General features: G+C 39.8%; 2 protein-coding genes across 6 annotated transcripts in view; one reads left to right on the top strand and one right to left on the bottom strand.

Moving 5' to 3' along the window:
- Window positions 1-589: 589 nt before the first annotated feature.
- LDAF1 (lipid droplet assembly factor 1) lies at window positions 590-6,037 on the bottom strand. Of its 3 annotated transcripts, none has more exons than XM_061474245.1 (5): window positions 5,844-6,037; window positions 4,386-4,524; window positions 3,283-3,451; window positions 2,763-2,901; window positions 590-1,497 (listed from the first exon to the last, which is right to left on the bottom strand). In XM_061474245.1, the coding sequence occupies exons 1-5, from the start codon at window positions 5,894-5,896 to the stop codon at window positions 1,407-1,409; spliced, it is 591 nt and encodes a 196-aa protein (XP_061330229.1). In that variant the 5' UTR covers window positions 5,897-6,037; the 3' UTR covers window positions 590-1,406. The 3 variants fall into 3 exon arrangements, with proteins under 3 accessions (XP_061330229.1, XP_061330231.1, XP_061330230.1); XM_061474247.1 differs by lacking the exon at window positions 5,844-6,037 and adding an exon at window positions 5,610-5,817; XM_061474246.1 differs by lacking the exon at window positions 5,844-6,037 and adding an exon at window positions 5,426-5,446.
- A 260-nt stretch (window positions 6,038-6,297) lies between these two features.
- DNAH3 (dynein axonemal heavy chain 3) overlaps window positions 6,298-20,140 on the top strand; it is a 66,814-nt gene continuing 52,971 nt past the window's right edge. Inside the window, exons 1-8 of one of the 3 annotated variants that reach the window (XM_061474243.1) lie at window positions 6,298-6,524; window positions 9,067-9,169; window positions 10,723-10,824; window positions 13,233-13,458; window positions 14,948-15,017; window positions 16,082-16,271; window positions 16,763-16,952; window positions 19,239-19,434. In XM_061474243.1, the coding sequence (XP_061330227.1) occupies window positions 9,137-9,169; window positions 10,723-10,824; window positions 13,233-13,458; window positions 14,948-15,017; window positions 16,082-16,271; window positions 16,763-16,952; window positions 19,239-19,434 (1,007 nt within the window). In that variant the 5' untranslated portion in view covers window positions 6,298-6,524; window positions 9,067-9,136. Of the gene's footprint in view, window positions 6,525-9,066; window positions 9,170-10,722; window positions 10,825-13,232; window positions 13,459-14,947; window positions 15,018-16,074; window positions 16,272-16,762; window positions 16,953-19,238; window positions 19,435-20,140 lie in introns of those variants that run through there. The other 2 variants (XM_061474242.1, XM_061474241.1) reach the window with 2 other exon arrangements.

Raw genomic sequence — 20,140 nt, 5'->3', positions numbered from 1 at the left:
TGGCCGGGGTGGGGGGGGACTGGGAGTTACCCGGAAGGACACGGGGGCTTCCGGGTGGAACTCGTCTTCTTGGCCGGTGGTATCGTATTCTCTTCCCTTGTTATTTTCCCTTATCATTGTTGTAGTTGATAGTTGCGGTGGTGATTTGTGTACATTGGTTGCTGGACTGTTCTTGTCTCAACCTGTGGGAGTTGCACTCTTTCGATCCTCCTCCCCGTTCCTCCGGGAGTGGGGGAGAACCCCGGGGGGGGGGGGACGGACACGGACCTCGATTGTTGTCAGCTCGGCACCACTCACTGGGAGTGAGTGAACAAGTTACCTGACAGGGTTTAAACCACGACACTTGGGTAAACTTTGACTCCAGTTGGAGTCAAACAGCATGTTGGTTCCTGCAAAACTGGAGTATTACCCTAATGTAGTCCTTAGAATTCTGCATTTTCTTTACAGGCATGAGGAGAGTAATCTGCAGTTTGTGGTTCAGCAATATTAACCAGCCAAAATACTTTAATTGAGGAGAAAAATTCAGTTCCAAATGTAGCCTTTCTAGAAATAGATCTGGAAATGTTTTTCCTGTAGAATAACAACTCAGTTAAACAAACAGCACTTTATTAAAATAATAGAGTTAGATACTTTCTTAATGCTTAAGAATATTACAGCATTCCCAAAAATGAAAAAACCCGGAACAAACAACAAAACCAGCCCCAACTTAAATAACATACCAGAAGTTACAACTGAAAAGCAAACCAGGCAATTTAAACACCTAAACAAGTATGACAAAATGCAAGACCTAAGTGCATACCCTTGATGTGATGAGGCAATGAGAACAAGAAAAATATCCCTTCAGAATAATGCAGCATCTAAAGGTGTATAAAAGCTTGTATCATGAATTAACATACAATAAATCCTAACTTTCCTTGCATAATAAATATAAAGCATTTGCATGGTGCGCTCATCCTATTTTAACAAAGGCTGTTAAGGCTTAAAATATTCTTGTAACATTCAAAACACATTTGTGTTGTTATACGCTTTGACACACGTATCAAAATGACCAACTGCTGCATCTGAATTCCAAATGATAGTACATCCAGAACTCCAGTAACAAATGTCCAATACCTACCTACCCTTTCTTTCACCTAATCATCACTAACTTAACAGTAGCAGTTATTGTTACAGTCCTTTACCAGATTCTGTGGAATATTCCATCATGCGCATAGACTTTATATTGCAATGCACTGATGTTTAATGGTTATTCCTAATACTAGTTTTACAGTGGCAATCTAAGATGCATATTGACTTTTTTTCATCTCCCGTAAGGAGTGCACAAAGGTTGAAAGAGTAAACTATTATACAGCAAAGGTCAGAATAGTGCAGGTAAGTGCCTCTGAAGGAAGTGGAGAGAAACCCACTTATTCGTTCTTTCTCAGATCAGAAAGATCTGAGACAGGAGGAGTCTTCCGTGGCAGACTTCCATTGACTTCTTTCTTTCTTATCTGACCCCTGTAAACAGGACAAAAAAAGAATGATTTTACAGCCTGTTCTTCCGTAAGATTATTGTCTTTTAACTTTCTGCTCAGAAAAGCTGAGCGTTGTGAAATGTAAATCTGAGACTCCTGGAACATTGACTGCCAGCTTACCAGAGCTTCTCTCAAAAGACACAGGAACATAAAAAGAGCAGGTATTACCTGTCTTAACATTAAAGCTGCATGTCAGTATAACTGGTTTGTAGGTCAGGTTGTGTATCTGGGTATGGTATGGAAAAAAAAAAAAGACATATTTTCTAGAATTGGTGGGCAGTGTTACAGACCTGGCATCATGACCTACAGGAGTGGTGCAGTGCCCTGGAACAAATACAAGTACACTGGGCCTTGCACAGTCATCCTGACGATATCACAAGCCCAACAGGCAGTTTTGTGTGTCCTTGAGAGCTGCGCAAGAAGCACAGCTGTGATGAAGGAGCAAACTGAGAACGTTCTTCTTGCTCTTCCCTATGCTTAAGAAGTGATTACCATTACTCATTCCCTGAGAGATATTTAAGCAGCCAACAGGTGACACTCCAGCACAACCTGCTGGTGCCTCTTAGTCCTAGCCAGATGCTTGGGAAAAGCATGGCTAAGGCCATGCTGATGCAAATAGGCCTCCAAGCCTAAAGTACTGGGTGACATAACTGGCAACCTGCACATGTGCAGCATCCAGCAAACCCTGTAATTTCTATTTAGGCCACACTGTGCCTTTTAAGTACCCCTCTGCCTATCCCTAATCTACAATTAATTTTGGTCCGTTACTCTACAAAAGCAGGTAAGCAAACTGATATGGGTTATCATGAAAAAAGAACTGAAAAGGCAAATCCTCTAGGTAAAGTCCAATTGGGAAGTGTGTTTTTATGACACTTAAAGCAGCAAATATTCTGAGGGAGACAACGTTTTATTTGATTGCTTGATGTTGTGTTGTGTTAGCACATGCACATTTAAGGACCGTTTATATTTCCTCTTTTCTGAATCACGTTCAGGAAAGGTTCCTGAATGGGTATGTGCATTTCCTGAAGAGGAAAGAGGGCATGTATTCACTCTCACTAAAGCATATATTGATGACCAGATATTTATATGCTGCACATTAAGCCACCAGGGTAGCCAAAGACACTCTAGTATTCAAGAAATATTTGTTAAACTAAGCAATAGTGGCTCACTGAGAATAACTGAAGTAATCAATGCACTAGTACAGCTGCAGTTTGAAAGCCAAGCATGGATCAAGCCATCGATACTCACCCTGAAGCACACCAGTAATTGACCAGAGTTGAAAGAATGATATAACAAAAACTCAGCACTCCAGAAACTCCCAGTGAGAGCGCACTCAGGCCACACAGCACACAAAGGAGGGCTATGCCACCTATGGCTATCACAACACCTAATAAAAGAAAATCAGTTTGTTATTTCAACAAGTTTATCTACAAGTAAATTAGAAGAGCTGACATTCTACCACAACCCCAATTTCACTCCATTTGGGAAAACAGTCTTCTGCAATCAACTAGCTAGCTTTTATAAAAGCTAGGTCAAGATAACTGGTTTAGGCATATCCTGATGGCTGCAATTAAAAAGGGAAATAGGATTTCCCCTGTATAATCTACACTTAATCAGATTACTACTCTTGTATTTAGAGTTTTAATGCTGCTGATTCCCGAGGACTCAATTGCTTGAGCTGGGAACTTCAGAACGAAGAAGGAAAAAAGGAGAAGACAACACGCCTTAAAAGGTAGTAAATAGGTTCATACATTCATGCATACAATACCTTCCATGACTATCACACCGATACAGGCCATTATGGCTGTTGTAACAACAAAAATCAGGAAGAATGCAACAGGAATAGCAGACACTGCAATAAACACTAGGAGTGATAAGGCAATAAAAGGATGGTCATCTAAGTACTGGCCAACACGAGAATTCATAAATGCAACAACCTGTGGATGAAAGAAAAACATTTCAGATTTTGTTCTTATGTCTTGTCATAGGTAACTTTTAAAGACGACTGTTACTTCAGTGAACTACAGGTAGCATCTTTTTCCAAGTCTGCAGCTTGAATAAAGGAGAGCCGTTGCCTTTGTATTTCAAAAACATGAGGACTTGTTGCAAATTTAGATAACTTTATAGCAAATACAATTCTACCAAACCCAGACATGTTTCTCTTAGACTTCCCAGTTCCATTCTTACACAAAGAAAAAACCAAAAAACCCAAACTGAAAACAAGTGAAAAAAAGAACAAATCACAGATTAGCTGCACAGATTTCAGAGGTGTCTCCACAGCTATGATTTTAATCTAGAGAAATGTATTTATTAAGAAAAAAAATACTGTAACATTTAGAAATTCTGGTTTTTTTTCTTTTTTTCCATGCCTCAGTAATATCTGCAACCTGCTCATTTACTGAGCATAAGTCCAGTGCGGGCATGTCTGTATCAAAGTTGTTGGGAATTTAATTATAATGTTACTGGTAGGAAAAAAAATCCTTTTTACAGAGGCAGTCCTGCTTTTACACTGTATTTTTACTGTAGTATTGTATACTAAAATATGTATTTCCCTTCCCTTAAGGAAATACCTGTTGTACTTTTAGTTCTTTATATAGAAGCATAACCGTTCCACTAAAATACCACTCTATTCTCTCAAAAGGTTATACTAGTATGACACAGAAATGCAGAATGAGCAGGCTTCCCTGACTGATGAAGATGCGGGAAGACAGCCCTTCCTGTAGGCTCCTCAGTGTTCACATAAAAAAAGGGAGTGCCAATTCCTCCTACCCCCCAGTTTTGAAATTGCATTTAAATAAATTGGGATGTGATACTCTGAGAGTTATGAAAGTAGTTTCTTTATAGATACATTAAATTATAATCCAGACCCACATTCGAGTTGCTGTGGATGGCCTGCACCATGGAGTGCCATTGCTTCTGCAGTTCTTGCATTTCTTTAGACATGCTGTAATCCTCAGCCACAGTCATGTATCTTCTGAGCAACCAGTTCTCACTCAGCCATCCAATTTTCCTTAAAATTAAGGTACAATTAATAACAGCCTCATACAGACATCTTTTGATAATGAAGTCTTCCTTTTGCAAACACAGAGAATGTAGATTATAGATGTTAATCTGACCCACAAAGTCTAAAATGTTGCTTTTACAAAAATTCATCTAAATGCAAGGGCTTGCCCTGCAAGCTCTGCTAAAACCCTTCAAAGCCAAGTATAAAGACACAAGGTGACTTTCTTCTTCCTTTGTAACATTAACCCTGCATTTAACCATGAGGGTGTTAATTTACCAGTAAAAGGGTAAATTCTAACTATTCCCAAAGACTATTTGTCACTTCTAGTGCTGGAAACTTGTCCCATATTAATGAGACTTGGTTTTGTGAGCAGCTTCATGTTTGGAATTGAAGCCACACCCTGTACAGTTTCCACCCTACATGTAGAGGCAAAATACTTTCCAAAGGCTCTGAACATAGAATTATAGAATAGTTAGGGTTGGAAAGGACCTTACGATCATCTAGTTCCAACCCTCCTGCCTCCACCCTAAACCATGTCACACAAGGCTGTGCCCAAAATGGCACTGAACACTGCCAGGGATGGAGTGTATTCAGCATATTGAATTGTGATGGTGTAAAGGCAACATCAGGTAAAAGATCTGTTCCCTTACCAAAACATAACGTGCTATTGCTAGGGGAACCCTCACCAATGGAACAGTAGAAGGTATTTTTTCCTACTTGTAAATCTAAACAAGTCACCGTGTCCATGCTTGGGTTATACTCTACCTGCACACACGGTCCCCCCTTTGTTTACACAGCACTTTCACTAGGCACCGGCGAGCAGACCTCGGGCCGAAGGAAGCCGCCCCTCACGAAGCTGCCCGCACCCGAGGCGCACCGCTCACTCCACCACCCCCGCGGCCCGCACCGGGCCCTCACCAGCGAGGTCAGGAGCCGATAAACCACACCCCGCCATGCCACTGCTGCCACAGCGGCTGCCACAGGCGCGATGCCGTTGCCCTTAAAGTGGGTTCCCGGGTAGCGGCCGAGCCCCGAGCCTCTGTCCCGCCGTTCCCGGCCTCCCGCGCTGCGCACAGCGCGGGGCTCCCCACCGCGCGTGGCGGGAGGAGGTCGTGCAGGACTGAGAGGTCAGCGCTGGTGCCTGACAGGCCCCTCCGCCGTGGACGGGGGGCAGCGGAGGTAAGGGGCACCCGGCTCCCGCCGGCCCTCCCACTACGGCCGAGCGGCGGCCAGGGCGAACAGGCCGGCCTCTGTCCCCGGCCAGGCGGAGCAGGGCGGCGCCGCTCCCCACCCGCCCTCTGAAGAGCCGCGGCCGTCCTTCTCACCTGCCCGCCGGGCCGCGGTCTCTCGCAGCGGCTTGACCTCCCGCCCGCCGCATGCAACACCCAACGCGGCCCGAGCTGGGCCTGCCGGCGCTCAGGGAAGCGCCGCCGCCCTCCCGCCGCTGTCTCCTCCCCGAGGGGGCTGGCGGCGCTGAAGAGAGGAGAGAGCCGGGGCAGGCCCCGGCGTGGCGGCGCAGGCACCGGGCTGGGTGTTTGGCGAGGAAAGGGCCCGGGAGGTTTCCACTTACCGCCGGATTTGAGGGGCTTGTATTTATTTCCCTTTCATGTCCCCCTTCACGTCCTGCCTTTCACCACCCAGGCCCTGCCTCAGCCGCTCCGGTCTTGGCAGCTTCAGGGAGGGTCCCAGAGGATTGTGTGGCTTTAGGACACACAGCCCTGAGGTTTTTCGAATTGAGAGTAGAAGACGAGGGTGGCTGTGCTAGCCACACAGTTCCTCCCTGTGGGAAGCACAGACGTGCAGAGGCATGCTTAGCCTTTAGAGACTGGGGTGCCACAGGCCGGGGTGAGAGGAGCAGCTGGGGTGTATTCAGCTCCCACATCGCTTTGGGGCTGCATCTCACCACTCGTGTGCCAGGAACTGCTCAGATACATGTCGACAGTCCCGCCATCCCCAGCTAGAGGGGTTGCTGCCATCTGAGTGGGAGGCTACAGAGGCAGCTTTCAGTGAGTTGTGACTATTGGGCAGTCACGCCGCGGGTTGTTTGGAATGGCAGCTGTGAAACACTTCATCTGGCATAACCACCTTCCCCTATCTCTAGTTACTTGTTCCGGCTCGTTTGCACCCTGTCCTGCTGTCTCCACGGGTGTTTGAGTGGCCACATGCAAACCTGATTGGGGAGATGCTCCATGTGAGGAATAATTCCTTCAGAAATTTAGCTGTGCTTTCAGCAAGATCAGTGCATGCTTTGGTGTCTCAGCGTTTGGATGGGACTGTTCATCTCAGAAATGATGCTCGGTGAGGTTATTGCATGATGCCTGCCCATGGCAGGGGGTTGGAACTAGATGAACTTAAGGTTCTTTCCAACCCAAACCATTCTATGATTCTGTGGCTTGGCCTGGCTACTTTCCAGAGCCATCGCACGGGTATTTTATGCAAGTGTGAAGATTCAGTGGATTCCCAGATTTTGCTACATAGATTTTTTTTTTTTTTTGCACTGTAAATTAGCCAGAAATGAGTAAAATATTCATGCTTCTCATGACTGCTTTGATAACTTGTTTATTGGTGCTGCCCAGGAGAGTATTGCAAAACTGAACATTAATGGTTTCGTGATTATTTTTTTAAAGGCAATAAAATAAATAGCGTGCTTAATTTAGAGCATGCCAGTCTTACAAATGCAAAGAGGGGGGTTATAAAGTTTATATGAGGTTTTTAACCTGTCAGACTGTCAGGGCTCAGTGTCTTTGAGGTGCTGATTTCAGTGAGCTCTGCAGGTACAAGGATCTCTGTAGACAGAGGGAGTGAAAGGGAGATTTGCATATTAATGCCAGTTTGGACTGTGGGCTCAAAAAGCCCAGCACAAGATACCTGCAAAAAGAGAATTGGGAGGGCAAGTTTATTTTGGTTGAACTGTTAGTCTTTAGATCTCATATTATTAAAATACATAGTGTATTGATATTCCTAGTAGAGTAGGGTATATAAAATTAAATTTCAATGTGTTGATTTTGCATGGTTTTCTAAGGTGATCACAGGGAATAACTGGTAGAATTACGGTGTGACATAATCTAGTGATAATGGCACTATAAAGTGTAATGGCTCCACTGAGTTTAGAAGTATGTTGGAGGTTTTAAATTTCTGCCTGGTTTTGAAATATGCCATAGCTGTGGTTTTGGAGATAGTCATATACATCTTAGTAAATTATTTTCCTGCTATGCATAATTATTTATTCAGCTAAAAATTCACATATAATCTCTTTCTTTATAAAATAACTGCTTTTAATGTTTCCTAAGCTGAACAAGTAATTTATTTAACTTCAAAGGGCATGCATATGTACGCATCAGAGTTGTTGTGTGGATTGCTTAATTGAGCTTGTCTTCATGCCAGCATCAGCTTGAATTAGCAGGAGGATGCTGATGTTGCAAACCAGCACTAAAATGTTTGGGGAGTTATGGCACATACAAGCCAAGTGATTGCCAGCTCCAGCATTGCAGTGCTGGTTCTGTACCCCACGCTGCCGGCCCGTATTTAAAGAGCAGCTTAGGTTATGGTAGGTACTTTCATGTGTGGCCAGGGAAGAACAACGTCACACTTTGTTGTTGGTGTTATATCAAGATGTAAGAAAAACCCTGCTGTTAACTCAGACATGTCAGCCTTCCCACAGTTTACAGAAAACAGGATGAAAAGTAGCATCCAAAAATGTTCAGAAAGAGTTTAAGTTAAAATGGAAGTCTTGCTGTGTTGTCAGAGCTTGGGTTTATATAGCCTTTATTGCTCTGGGAGCTCCCTTGCTGTGTGCAGTGTTTTCATATGAATGTCAGAATATCTCAGATGTCTTAGGACTATATTTTTAGTAGCTTTCAGAGGTAGAAGAAACCTGTACAGTTGCTCACAGCTTCCATGACTGAATCTCCCTGACCACCGCTTGGCACAACACTGTGCTGAAAGGGTCTGTTTTTTTCTGCTTGGGGAAGTGCAGGAGGAGGGAATTCCTGTCTCCAAGCACCAGCTATGCTGTAACTGAGGCAACAAAGCTGAGTGTCAGAGGAGTTCACCAGGCTGGAAAGGGCAGAGGGACTGGTAACACAGGCACCTGCAGGTAGTATCTGCTCTCACCCTGCTTGATCATGCACTTTGTGGATGTGTTTGGCATGCTGGGCATCTCTCTTGATCTTTTTTCCCATTCCTTTTGATGTGTGCTTAGTTCTTAACGGTTATTAATGTGTGGCTCTGTCTGCTGTAAACTACAAGTCTGGGCTGAGAATCCCTGGGATCATAGAAGAGAACAGGCGGGGAGGAAACTAGTTTGGGTCAAAGTGGAAAGAGCATGGTGGAAAACATCTTTCTTGAAAGGCATCTGGAGAGAGTTAGAAATACTAATATGAAAAGTGAGCTTGGAAAGGAATGGAGAATGAGCAAGCGTGTGATTTGGAGGGGAAGAAAGCTTCATGTTGTGAACAAGGAGGAAGAAAGCTGGGATTTTTCTTCTTCCTGGCAATTGGGATTGACCCCTTGTGTAATATCTGAAATGACTCTCTCATTCTTTTTCAGTGCTGTAATGACAAGGATGCTTATACCAAGGGGGAGGACTAAAAACTTCTGAGCAAACAAAAAAAGCAAGATGAAGCCAACACAGAGCTCAGGGCTCTTGAGGGTAAGTTCTTTCTGCAGTGACTGTGGAAGATTGGTTACTTTTCCAAAACTTCACCTGAAATAGGCCATTACTGATGACTAGGATTGACATTGGAAGAACTCTTACTTGAAGACACTCATTCTTGTTGAATATTCTTTAGACCTAAGCCTTTATAATATACTTCTTATTAGGAATTCCTTTGCTCAAGTATTTAACTTTCTGAAAGGTTAGGCGGCATATAAAACAAGAGTTGCTTTAGAATGAATGATGGCTTTCTTAGTAACTCTTTTACCTTAAGAATGAACAAACCTCCTAATAAAGAGCATGGTTTATTCATTTTTAAAGTACCCTAAGGCCCAATCTTTTAGTCATTAATCAAATGCAATTCATGCTGTCTTTAGTGAAATATGTCTGGCAGTGATAATGTCTTGATTTCTATGCGCCTGTGTGCAGGCACACAGAGGAATACCAAAGAGGTAAATAAGATCAGTTTTTTTCTCAAATTTTATTTCTAAATGGGCTCTGCTTTGATGTTGAGGAGGTCATAGATTTATCTGCTGGAAAAATAGGTCTGAGCAACCTAGTTCTCCAGTGATATGTTAGAAGGCAATAGCCAAGTGCTAAAAATGTATTTAAAATTATGTAAAAATCATTTTATGTTATACAAACATCATTGTATTGAGTAATAACTTACTATTTCATGATGATTTATTTCACTGGTGTTCAGATACCACATACTTCCACCTCCTTTTCTGATAGTGTGACTAATCTGTAATTTGTTCCTCATGACTCTCCTAAACAGACCTGATTTAGGAAACTTGGAGCAGACTAGGGGTGAGGTTTTGGCCTATTTTAAGGAAAGTTGCCATTAAAAAACATTTTAAAGCAGTGTGAGGCTGAATAATTTGGAGAAAATATCCTTAGAGAACTTTATATGGAGTCCTGGAAGGTGACCTTAGAGTATTGTCATTATGAGGAGGTGGAACATAGTCCTAAAACATATTAGGTATGCTAACATTTGTATTAAGAGACTGTAGAGTCCTTGTGAGCAATCTGTTCTTCCAGTGGCATCCTGGCAATACAGCTTTTTCTGAAACTGGGTCATTATAGACATGAAAAACCCCAGTGTTTTTTTTTTTTTAATCTGTAGTAACACAGTTCACACAGCTTGGACTGTTTCAGTGTCCAAAACTTGGCAGTCTGGTAGGCTTTAGTATTTTAATGTCCAATGTTTATACCATCACAAACTCCATGGGGAATTTTTAGTGTAACTAAAGATATTTTAAACAATTTGAATTGTTTTCAGTGATATAAAAATGTTGTGGGTTATTTTTTTTTTAGTCTGACATTTGTTGTTGATTAGAAGTTTGATCAAATGACTACAAAGAATGGTGCAATCTGAAAACCTGTTTTGCTGAGGAACGTACTCCAGAGAATGACCATTTCCCTAAAATTATAAAAGTCACAGTACGTCACTTCCAATGAAAACTGAAAGTATTTGTTCTTTTGAGTTAATCTTTTTCAAAACAGTGTATTCATGAATGTCTTTGACATTGTTTTCCATTTCTGTTTAGTCAAAAAATGAGTCTGTGTATAACATGAGTCCTGCAAAACGGTTACCGGAGTTACCACCCCTACTTGCTTCTGTGTCCGCTGCGCCTTCAGAATTGTATCAGGTATGTGCTCTCTCCCCTTGTGTCAGGGTAAACAATATGCATGATTTTAGGCATCATATATTACCAGGCCTTAGGTAGAAGAAGTAAAAATAGGAAGACCTATTTAAATTACTAAGTTAAAGTACTCACCAGATTGTCAGATACTTCTTCAGGGCTGCTCTTAGAAAACTGTTGTACAACCTCAGTTTTGAGTTGGATATTAAACATTGGCAGTTTAAATCTGTTCTAAATTTACAGTTAATTATTTGCTGTTCATTTTTGAGTTAAGTATTCTGAGTTTTAAGTTTCTGGGGAAGGAAACAAATGGTAAAAATATTTTTCTCTCAAAGAAATTGTGATTTCTCTCCCCTTCTCCCAATACTTTATAGCAGAGCACAAAACTCCCTGAGTTAGACTGCTGTTCCAGTGCTGAACAGGTGCAGCACTGATCAGAATGGATAGCCTGTGACACGAAAATTGCATATGACAACTCTTAAGGGAAGGAAGAAGAGGTAGCTGGCTTTCCCACCATAAGTGACTTGCAGTTGCTCATTTGGTTCATTTGTGTCAGCACTTAAGACCATCTAAGATGTCTTTCTTCAGAAAGATAGTGCTTGTGAAGAAATTGAAGTAATTTCTGATGGAAAATAGGTTATTTTTGGGCTTTGTTTGAAAACAGGAAATTTTAAGTGAAAGATATACTCTAATGGCTAAAAAGTGAAAATGGTTCTGTGAAGATTTACATAAAATATTTTAAGCCAAAAATCGATCAGACTTCTGGGGATATCTTAAGGGTTTATATAAGATATGGGAGCTGATTTAGCCAGTCCTGAGATTTATGTGTCACATAAGCAGTAGATTTTTGCCAGGTAACTTTCTTCCTGTTTCTCCAGAAACAGCTGTTCCTCTCTGACCAGCTTGTTGCCCCAGGGGTTCCTGTGGGTATGATGATTAGCAAGGCACCTGCTGTGCACCCAGAAGGTTATTCTACCTAGTGGGGAAGAAAGAAAATAGTTTACAGAGTGGGCCTAATTAAGAGAGAAGATAAGAATTCAGAATTTATGCTGACTTCAGCATTTCCTAAAGGTGCATAGTGACTTTCTGGGGAAAGTCTCCAAATCTCTGAATTGTTTTTAATTCTTGTATCTGTCTCCCAAAACAGTAATTTAGGGACCTACCCTCTGGTATAATGTGTGCTGTGGAAGAAATGGAGCTGAAAAGATTCTATGAGCTTTCAGAGGCTTAATTTAAGGATTATGATTGCAGCAGTAGTGTGAATACTTTTTTTTCTTTGCTGATAAGATTATCCTTGTCAGTCAGAAGAAAAAGGCAAGACAGATGTAATAATCTTGCCTTAGCCTGCATTTCAGATTGACAAACCATTGTTTTTCTCACTAAATCTCATAATAGACTGAAAAAAGTAAATAGTTCATAGCTGCATCTGTAGCTGAAATGAAAAGGTGTTATATGCTTTACTGTGCTGTCCTCTCAGAGGTCATAAAATGCTGAGAAGATGAGCTTAACTGCTGCCCCTAAGGGAAAGGCAAGGGAAACGAGGAGACTAAAGATGGAAACATCATGAATTTATTTAGAAGCTTTTTTTTGAGCATGATGTAAAACTGATAATGGTGATGCTGCATTGTAAAGAGGAAGAAATGGGTAATAGGGATATGGTTGTGTTACTTCAATGCTGTAAAAAATAGTTGAAAAAGACTTAATACAGAAGCAAGCTAAATACGAATTTAGACTAAGAGCTTTAAGGAACCATGGTATGAAGTACACTCATGATTCTGTCTTATACACATTTTCTGAGGGTGTCTTGATAAGAAACATACATACTTCTTGATCCCACGTCCCTTGTGCCTGTGAGCCTTCTCATTAAAATTTAGACATCAGGACTGATGACAAGTCAATACTAAGTCACCTGAGAAAATGTGGGATAAACAGACAGAAGAAATCTGTTACAAATCCTGTGCTGATGTGGGAGAGAGAGAAAGATGAGAGCTAAATTTGTTAGTTTGTTTTAATGTTCAACTATTACAAGGATTGAGTGTTAAAAATAGATGACAAAGGCTTCAGGAATAATTTTCTAAATTTAAGCAAATGTAAGGAGAAGAAAAGAAGCAAGATGGAGATGTGGGGGAGTAGCGAATACTAGATAATGTACTGATGCCTTTTATTTATAAAAAAGACCTTGATTATGCAAAAAAATGCACAATTATTCATACTGAGGCAGCATGTAAAATTATTCTTACACATGTGGAACATCAGGATATAAAAATAGATTGGTGGTTAAATGACTCTAAGTTAGACTGAAGAATTTGCTCTTTATACTAATTGATCTTTAACACTATTCTAGTTCTAAGAGGACTTAAAATTACTGTGCTGTATGAAACTATTGCTTTTTATTTTTTTTTTCCCAATTTCAGCTTGTCCTTAATAGCAGCTGTTATCCTCCTTTAATGCAACAAGCATCATGGACTTTGGCAGCTCCATTCAAAGAACAGAATTACTACCGAAGCCTAAGTGATTCCATAGCTAATAACTATACTCTTACTGCACGGGATTTGAATATGAAAAATGTGAACGAATTAAAGTTGTCTTCAATGACAGGGACATCAGGGGGCTCAGCAAAGCAGAAAACAGCCTCAACGTGTATCCATATTTGTGTTTATAAGTTTAGCTTTGCTAGTTCTGTACGTTTTTATCTCTAATTGATTATTTGTTACAGCAGCATCCTTGGAGAGATTGTTTATCCCTAATAAACACAATCTTCTCACCTCAGGGTCAGTATAGACAAATTTCTGAAAGCATGCATAACTTCAATAAAGGTAAGGCCAGTTTCTGATTAATTAGTTAGGTTCATCCCTCCAGATAATCCCTTGTGATTTGTGATTTGGAGGGAATTCTTTGCAAAGCAGAAAATGAACACAAGTTGGCTCTTATTATTGCTTGAAATAAAAGTTAGTATCAGCAGAAAACCAGAAAGTCAATGTGCATCCCTGTTACGCTCATATTCATGAGTCTTACACAGGAAAACAAGATGTGGGCCAGGCATTAAGATGTTTACCTGAGAATCAAATTCAAGAAATGTGCGTAATACACTGTTTATATCTAAATAATGTAATTGATGTATTTATTAGCAAACTGCATACATATGTGAGATATTACACGCTGTTGATTCAACATGACATTGTGATATAAGGCAAATAAGGTTGAGTTGTAATACTTTTGCTATTTATGTTTACCAATCAATATATATATATAGCATTTTATGAAGAAAAAATCTTTATGCTCTAAGTACCATTTGCATGTGTCAGATTAACTCCATTACTTAGTCTAAAAATTCCAAAGTGAGCAAGTTATTAATGAGCTTTATTTCCTAATTATCTCGTTAAATGTCCTCTGCATTAAGGGTAAGACATTCAAAACCCATAGTTTTCATAGTCTGTCTGTGAATATACTCATCCTGAATTGTTGCTTTGCTTTCCTGAAGTGTTAGAAGTTGTTCTGTTTCCTTGGGATAGATGAGACATAATATCTGCTTAGTCCCCTTCTATGCTATTTAAGAAAGGTTTGGTGTTGTTCATTGGGTCTCTTTAATGGTTTCCTTATCATACACCTGATTCTTCTACTACTTGTACTTCTGCAGTACATGGGTGGTATGTGGGAAGCAGATCATGGTACTTTTCTTGATATATTAATTTTGATAAAAGACCTGTTTATTTGTCCATACAGTTGCATGTGGTAATAGTTTGTACTTCTCAGATTTTTCATGTGCAGTGTATTTGGTGGAACTATACAGCTTATAGAAGTGCTTTTATGTTCAAAATAGAAAAGTCACATTGCAGAATATATGGTTAGTGCAGGGAGGTAAGTAAACACTAAAATCTTAAGCATGAGCTTAAGCAGAATGCTTCCCTGAAGCTGGTTTATTGTCCCAGAATCAGCAAGATTATTTATCATATGATTTTAATGTCTTGCTAAATGCTAAGTCAAAACTAAGATCTTCTTTTTGACATTGTAGTTTTCTGTTATTTCATTATCTGATTAATTGACTTAGCTCTGTTTTTCACCAATCTGAAATAATATTTTATTTGAAAAATATCCTTTTATGTGATGTTTTCTTAACTGCTGCTTAAAGCATCGGAAGAATTTTGTCCTTCCAGGAGAAAGCTCAAACTTACACAAAGAAGTCAATGGATTTCTGACAGGTAATGTACTGTGGTGTTATAAGGGTACAGATTATTACAGTCAGTACAGATATCTGATTTTTTACTTGTATGCTATATTAAGCACCCAGGCATGAAATGTTAAGTCTTTACAAAGAAAGTATGTGCCTTAAGACTGAAATTCCATGGTGTGTTAACTGAGTACCTTTAACTGTTTGTTTGTGGCAGGACAAATGATGGTTTTAGGCATGATGAAGGAAAGGTCTTCCTTTAGTGAAGACTTAGTAAACTTGCGAAGCCATAGTTTAGTTCATAGAGATGCAGATTGTGGAAATGAATTTTCTCAGTTTCGTTGTGATTGTTTAAATGTTCTGTAGTGCTCCTAGAGATGTGTTGAATTGTGTGCTCTGCTGTACTAAATATTTCTTTTCTTCTTTGTGCTTCTCTTCTGTAAAACAAGGAAATAATCCTCTCTTAAAGTGCTATGACAGTAATTTTCATACTCCTTGTTAAGATAACATGGTGCTGAGTACCATAAAAAAGACAAAAGGGATATTTGAATTCTCTTCAGCTAAGGACTTGGTAATGTGAGGTGAATCAGGTATGGAGTGACAGCTTGTTGGCTGTGTTGTTTATCCCACGGAGTGTGGACTGCCCTGTGGAAAACAGCGTATAATCATGAAAAAAAAGAAGTCTGCAGTGTAATATTTATGCAAATGAGCCAATTTGAACTTTTAGCTCAGATAGTTAAGATTTTGGTAAGATAATTACCTGATTAGGTGGAGATCTTGGGCAACCTAAATAATAGTGCTAGCTGGTCTGGCTATGATAGAACTGCTTGTAAGCTGCTGCCTGTCTCTGTGATACTGTGTGGTTGTAAGGTTTACATATTTGTATTCTTTCTGTGAAAGCAGTATGCTACATTATGCTACCCTTCTACTGATTTTTTTTTTTTTTTTCTTACAAGTAATTGAAATACTTCATAGGTCACACTTGTCCTCAGTGCAGTGTAAGTGGTTTATATAATGCTTGTCATTTGTCCATATAGATTTAAGAATCCATTACTGCTTCTTTATTCATTAAATTTGGTTGGGTTTTTTTTCCAGAATTAAACCAACTTCACTGAAAAGTTTGGATACCATTTCACTGAGTGCACTTGCTCATATGCCAGAATTACGTGACTTCCATTATTCAGACAGCCAGCCATTGACCCCAGAAGAACAATTTGTTATCATGCACTTACATGAGAAGGAGATAAGTAAGCGAGAAAAGCCACCTTCAATAAATGATATAGAGGTATTTATACAGTTTTGTTTTAAGCTAGAAGTGTCAGCAGTAAACATCTTCAGAAAACCTCCAAACTTCTACTTAAAAGTAGTTGAGAAAAGAAGGCAGGACATGAGGTTTGGAAGATGTAAATACTCAATATAGCAAACTGCTGTTAAATATTGTCAGTTCCTTTAGTAGTTCTCTTTCTGGCTACTCAGTCTGATTTTTGTTCTAATGGGTTTGCAAGTAGAAGGACCTTCCCAAATTCTTAACCTCTCACATTGTTGGCTAGTACTTCAGTGATTAGTAATTTAATATGCTGCACTCAGCTCTACTGGTATGTACACTTACATCAAAACAGGTGGAAGTGTAAAAATGTCAGGCATTGGCAGTGCTTTAAAAAGATTCAAGTGCAGAAAAGGTTCAAGTAATAGAAAAGCTGAAAATGTTTTGTAGTAAATTCATTATCTATCATAAAATTCATACAATAAACATAATATTTTTACCATCATTTTTAGCGGTACTGTTACTACATACATAATGGAGTGCGGGAAGACATGCTGGCGCCTCAGGATAAGGAAGTGATTAATGCAATTTTAAAGCATATTCCAGCTCACATTCTTGCTAACCCAAACCTGGAGGATTTATGTGCAAATTTGAAAGAAGAGATTAAGAGTGACTATTGTATCTATCTCATGAAAGCCATTGGTAAGACTCAAAAACTCTTAGCAATTCAGAGTATGTAGACATATATTGCACTTTGAAAGCAAGTCTGTATTCTATTCTTAGCACCCATGAAGAATTCTTTTGGGGTCAGTAGAACTGCAGTGGATACCTGAGAGAATATAATCTGCGATCATACTACATAGCATTCCAGTTTCAACAAGTATCTATTTACTAAACTGTACATCCATTACTTACATGTAGTAATTTCTAAATTCAGTAGCTTTGGGTGCATAGAATTGTTTTGGCCATACTTATACAATTTCCCATTCCTAATGCGAATCCAAATCACATTCAAAATGCATAATTCTGCATCATAAAGTGTATAAAGGGGATTGATCAAATGCTGGGGTTCAAAGAGTAATCGTAGAATCATAGAATAGTTAGCTTTGGAAGGGACCTTAAGATCATCTAGTTCCAACCCCCCTGCCCCACACTAAACCATGTCACCCAAGGCTCTGTCCAGCCTGGCATTGAACACCACCAGGAATGGAACATTCGCAACTTCCCTGGGCAGCCCTTTCCAGTGCCTCACCACCATCACAGTAAAGAACTTCCTCCTTATATCCAATCTAAGCTTCCCCTGTGTAAGTTTTAACCCATTACCCCTTGTCCAAATACTACAGTCCCTAATGAAGAGTTCCTCCCCAGCATCCTTATAGGCCCTCTTCAGATACTGGAAGGCTGCTATGAGGTCTCCACGCAGCCTTCTCTTCTCCAGGCTGAACAGCCCCAACTTTCTCAGCCTGTCTTCATACGGGAGGTGCTTCAGTCCCCTGATCATCCTCGTGGCCCTCCTCTGGACTTCTTCCAACAGTCCCATGTCCTTTTCATGTTAAGGACACCAGAACTGCACACAATACTCCAGGTGAGGTCTCACAAGAGCAGAGTAGAGGGGCAGGATCACCTCCTTCGACCTGCTGGTCACGCTCCTTTTGATGCTCCTTTTGATCATCTTAGTTTCTAGCAAAGAAATTAGATAAGAAATTAGAAAGACATTGTGACTATAAAGATCATGAAGCACTGTAGCAGATTATTCACTGATGAATGTGGTTTGATTCATTGATGAATGATGCTTTGAAGTGCATAATAGTCAAATACTTTGACTATCATGAAGTGCATGATAGTCAAAGTATATTTGATCCTGATGGTGGGAGAGGGTAATCTAGGCTATACTTTCCATGCTAATTTTTCTGTTACTCTGCAGTAAGTCAGTGATACCCATTAACAGCCAAATTCATCTATCCAACAATTCTAGTGAAATCATATGTGACCCTGGGATCATGTCACAAGTTAAAATAAATTCATTTAAGATATTACACAATTAAAGAAAATCAGATGATACATTTATGTTCATGATCACACTGCTTGTGTTAACAAATACAAGAACATGATATATGAATAAATAAAATTGATGTCATAATCCTTGAAATTCAGTAGTGCCCACCTGAAAGGGAATGTGAAAGAGATAGCTCTGTAGAACATGAGATTTTTCTATTTGCTTTACAGTATTCTTGCAGTTTTCTTGGGTTTTCCACATGTGAAGTAATTCCTTTCAATTTTCTTAAGTATGTTGACCAGTAAATAAGTTGTGGCCTCTCATTCATGACAGCATAAAAATGAGAGATTGAAGTTTTCATTCTGCCTTCTATAGTCTCTGATATCTTTCTAAATACCCTTTAATTTGGCTTTTATCAATGTCATGATTTTAGTGTTTGCAGTCCCTAATGTCTACAAAGGGTGGTGAGTCCACTTCTCAGCTTTTGTTAGTCTTGTACATAATGGGCCATTGGGTGGAACTGGTAGCACATGAGTTTTGGCACTTAGCAGATCATAGTCAGCCCTTTGAATGTCATATCCTTCCTAGATGCAATAGATGTTTCATAATATTTCTGTGTTTCACTAATGTTTAAGCAGCCTTTTAAGAATCATCCTTGAAGATATTTCCACTCCTGGTTTATGGACAAGGAGCTGAAGCACAAAACAGACCTTCAAGAGGAAAGACAGAACAAAAGCCCTTTAATCTGCTTCCCATTTTTAGAATCAGGAGCAATTCTTGTTTTCTTTTCCTGAAATAACTCTTTAGTCAAATTGCTAATTTGATTATTGTGCTGTATTTCATCCTGAAAACACACAAATGACTATATGACATTGTGTAAGTTTTAAGTGTGCAGAATTCTACAACTTCCTGAACTATGGAGATACTGTGTTTTCATGTGAAGGTTTTGACCATTCATGCAGTCTCACCATGATACATATGTTTTGTTCTAGTTGATTACATCTTGATGGATCCAGCTGAGAAAGAGAGACTGCTTATTGGAAGTACCCCACACCCCTTTCCCCAGAGAGTTGTCCGTGCACCAGTCCCATGGCACAGCTCTTATGTAGAAGCGAAAAGCTGGAATGAAAGGAATCTCTTCATAGTGAATCCATTGATGCCCACTTTGCAACAACTCTGGCTTTCTCAGTAAGATGTCTTGTCATACAACATTAATTAAATTGGGAATGTGTTTATTTTATGGCTTGCTTACAGAGTGTATCTCGCAGCATACGTTACAGAGATTCTGGAGGAGCCACTGGAGAGAAAGTAGCAAAATCTATTCTGTTTTGGATTTATTCTTTTTTTCCTGAGCTTGTAAGAATTTCAACATAAAATGGTTGTTTCTTGCAGACTCTGAAGCATGTCTTGCTGTCCACAGTAAAGAATGAGTAACTTCATGCTATGAAAAGATCATCTGTTTTGTTAAAGATGTTATCCTTAAATAAAGATTCAGTGCTCAAGTATTGGAATTCTCATCTTGAGTCCTGAAATTAACAAAATAAACTCTTAAAATTGAGTATCTTTCAAATGTCTGTAGTTGGAAGTTGTTCTGGGGACTTCTGAAAATTGCAATATGTCTCCTTATGAAGCTAGATATAGTAGGCAGTAATCCTGAGAGCTGGTTTTGCATTTAAGTAACATTTGTAGGAATTCAAGTTCTTGTATGTTACAGATTGTGATACTTGCAATGCTGATGAATTCCCCCCCCCCCCCCCCCCCCCCCCAGGGTAGCCAGGTTAGGTATCATTACTATTAATACAGAATAGAAGCTGTAGGTGTCATTTTATATGTTCTTCAATGCCTGCATACGCTAACAGATCTAGGAAAACACCAAGAAAATATTCATTTTAGC

Source organism: Pezoporus flaviventris, unplaced genomic scaffold, assembly GCF_033815535.1.
Source record: "Pezoporus flaviventris isolate CSIRO_AGI_PZ_B2104156 unplaced genomic scaffold, CSIRO_AGI_Pfla_v1 ptg000078l, whole genome shotgun sequence".
Lineage (NCBI taxonomy): Eukaryota > Metazoa > Chordata > Aves > Psittaciformes > Psittacidae > Pezoporus > Pezoporus flaviventris.
This window is presented reverse-complemented; position numbering and strand designations above follow the sequence as displayed.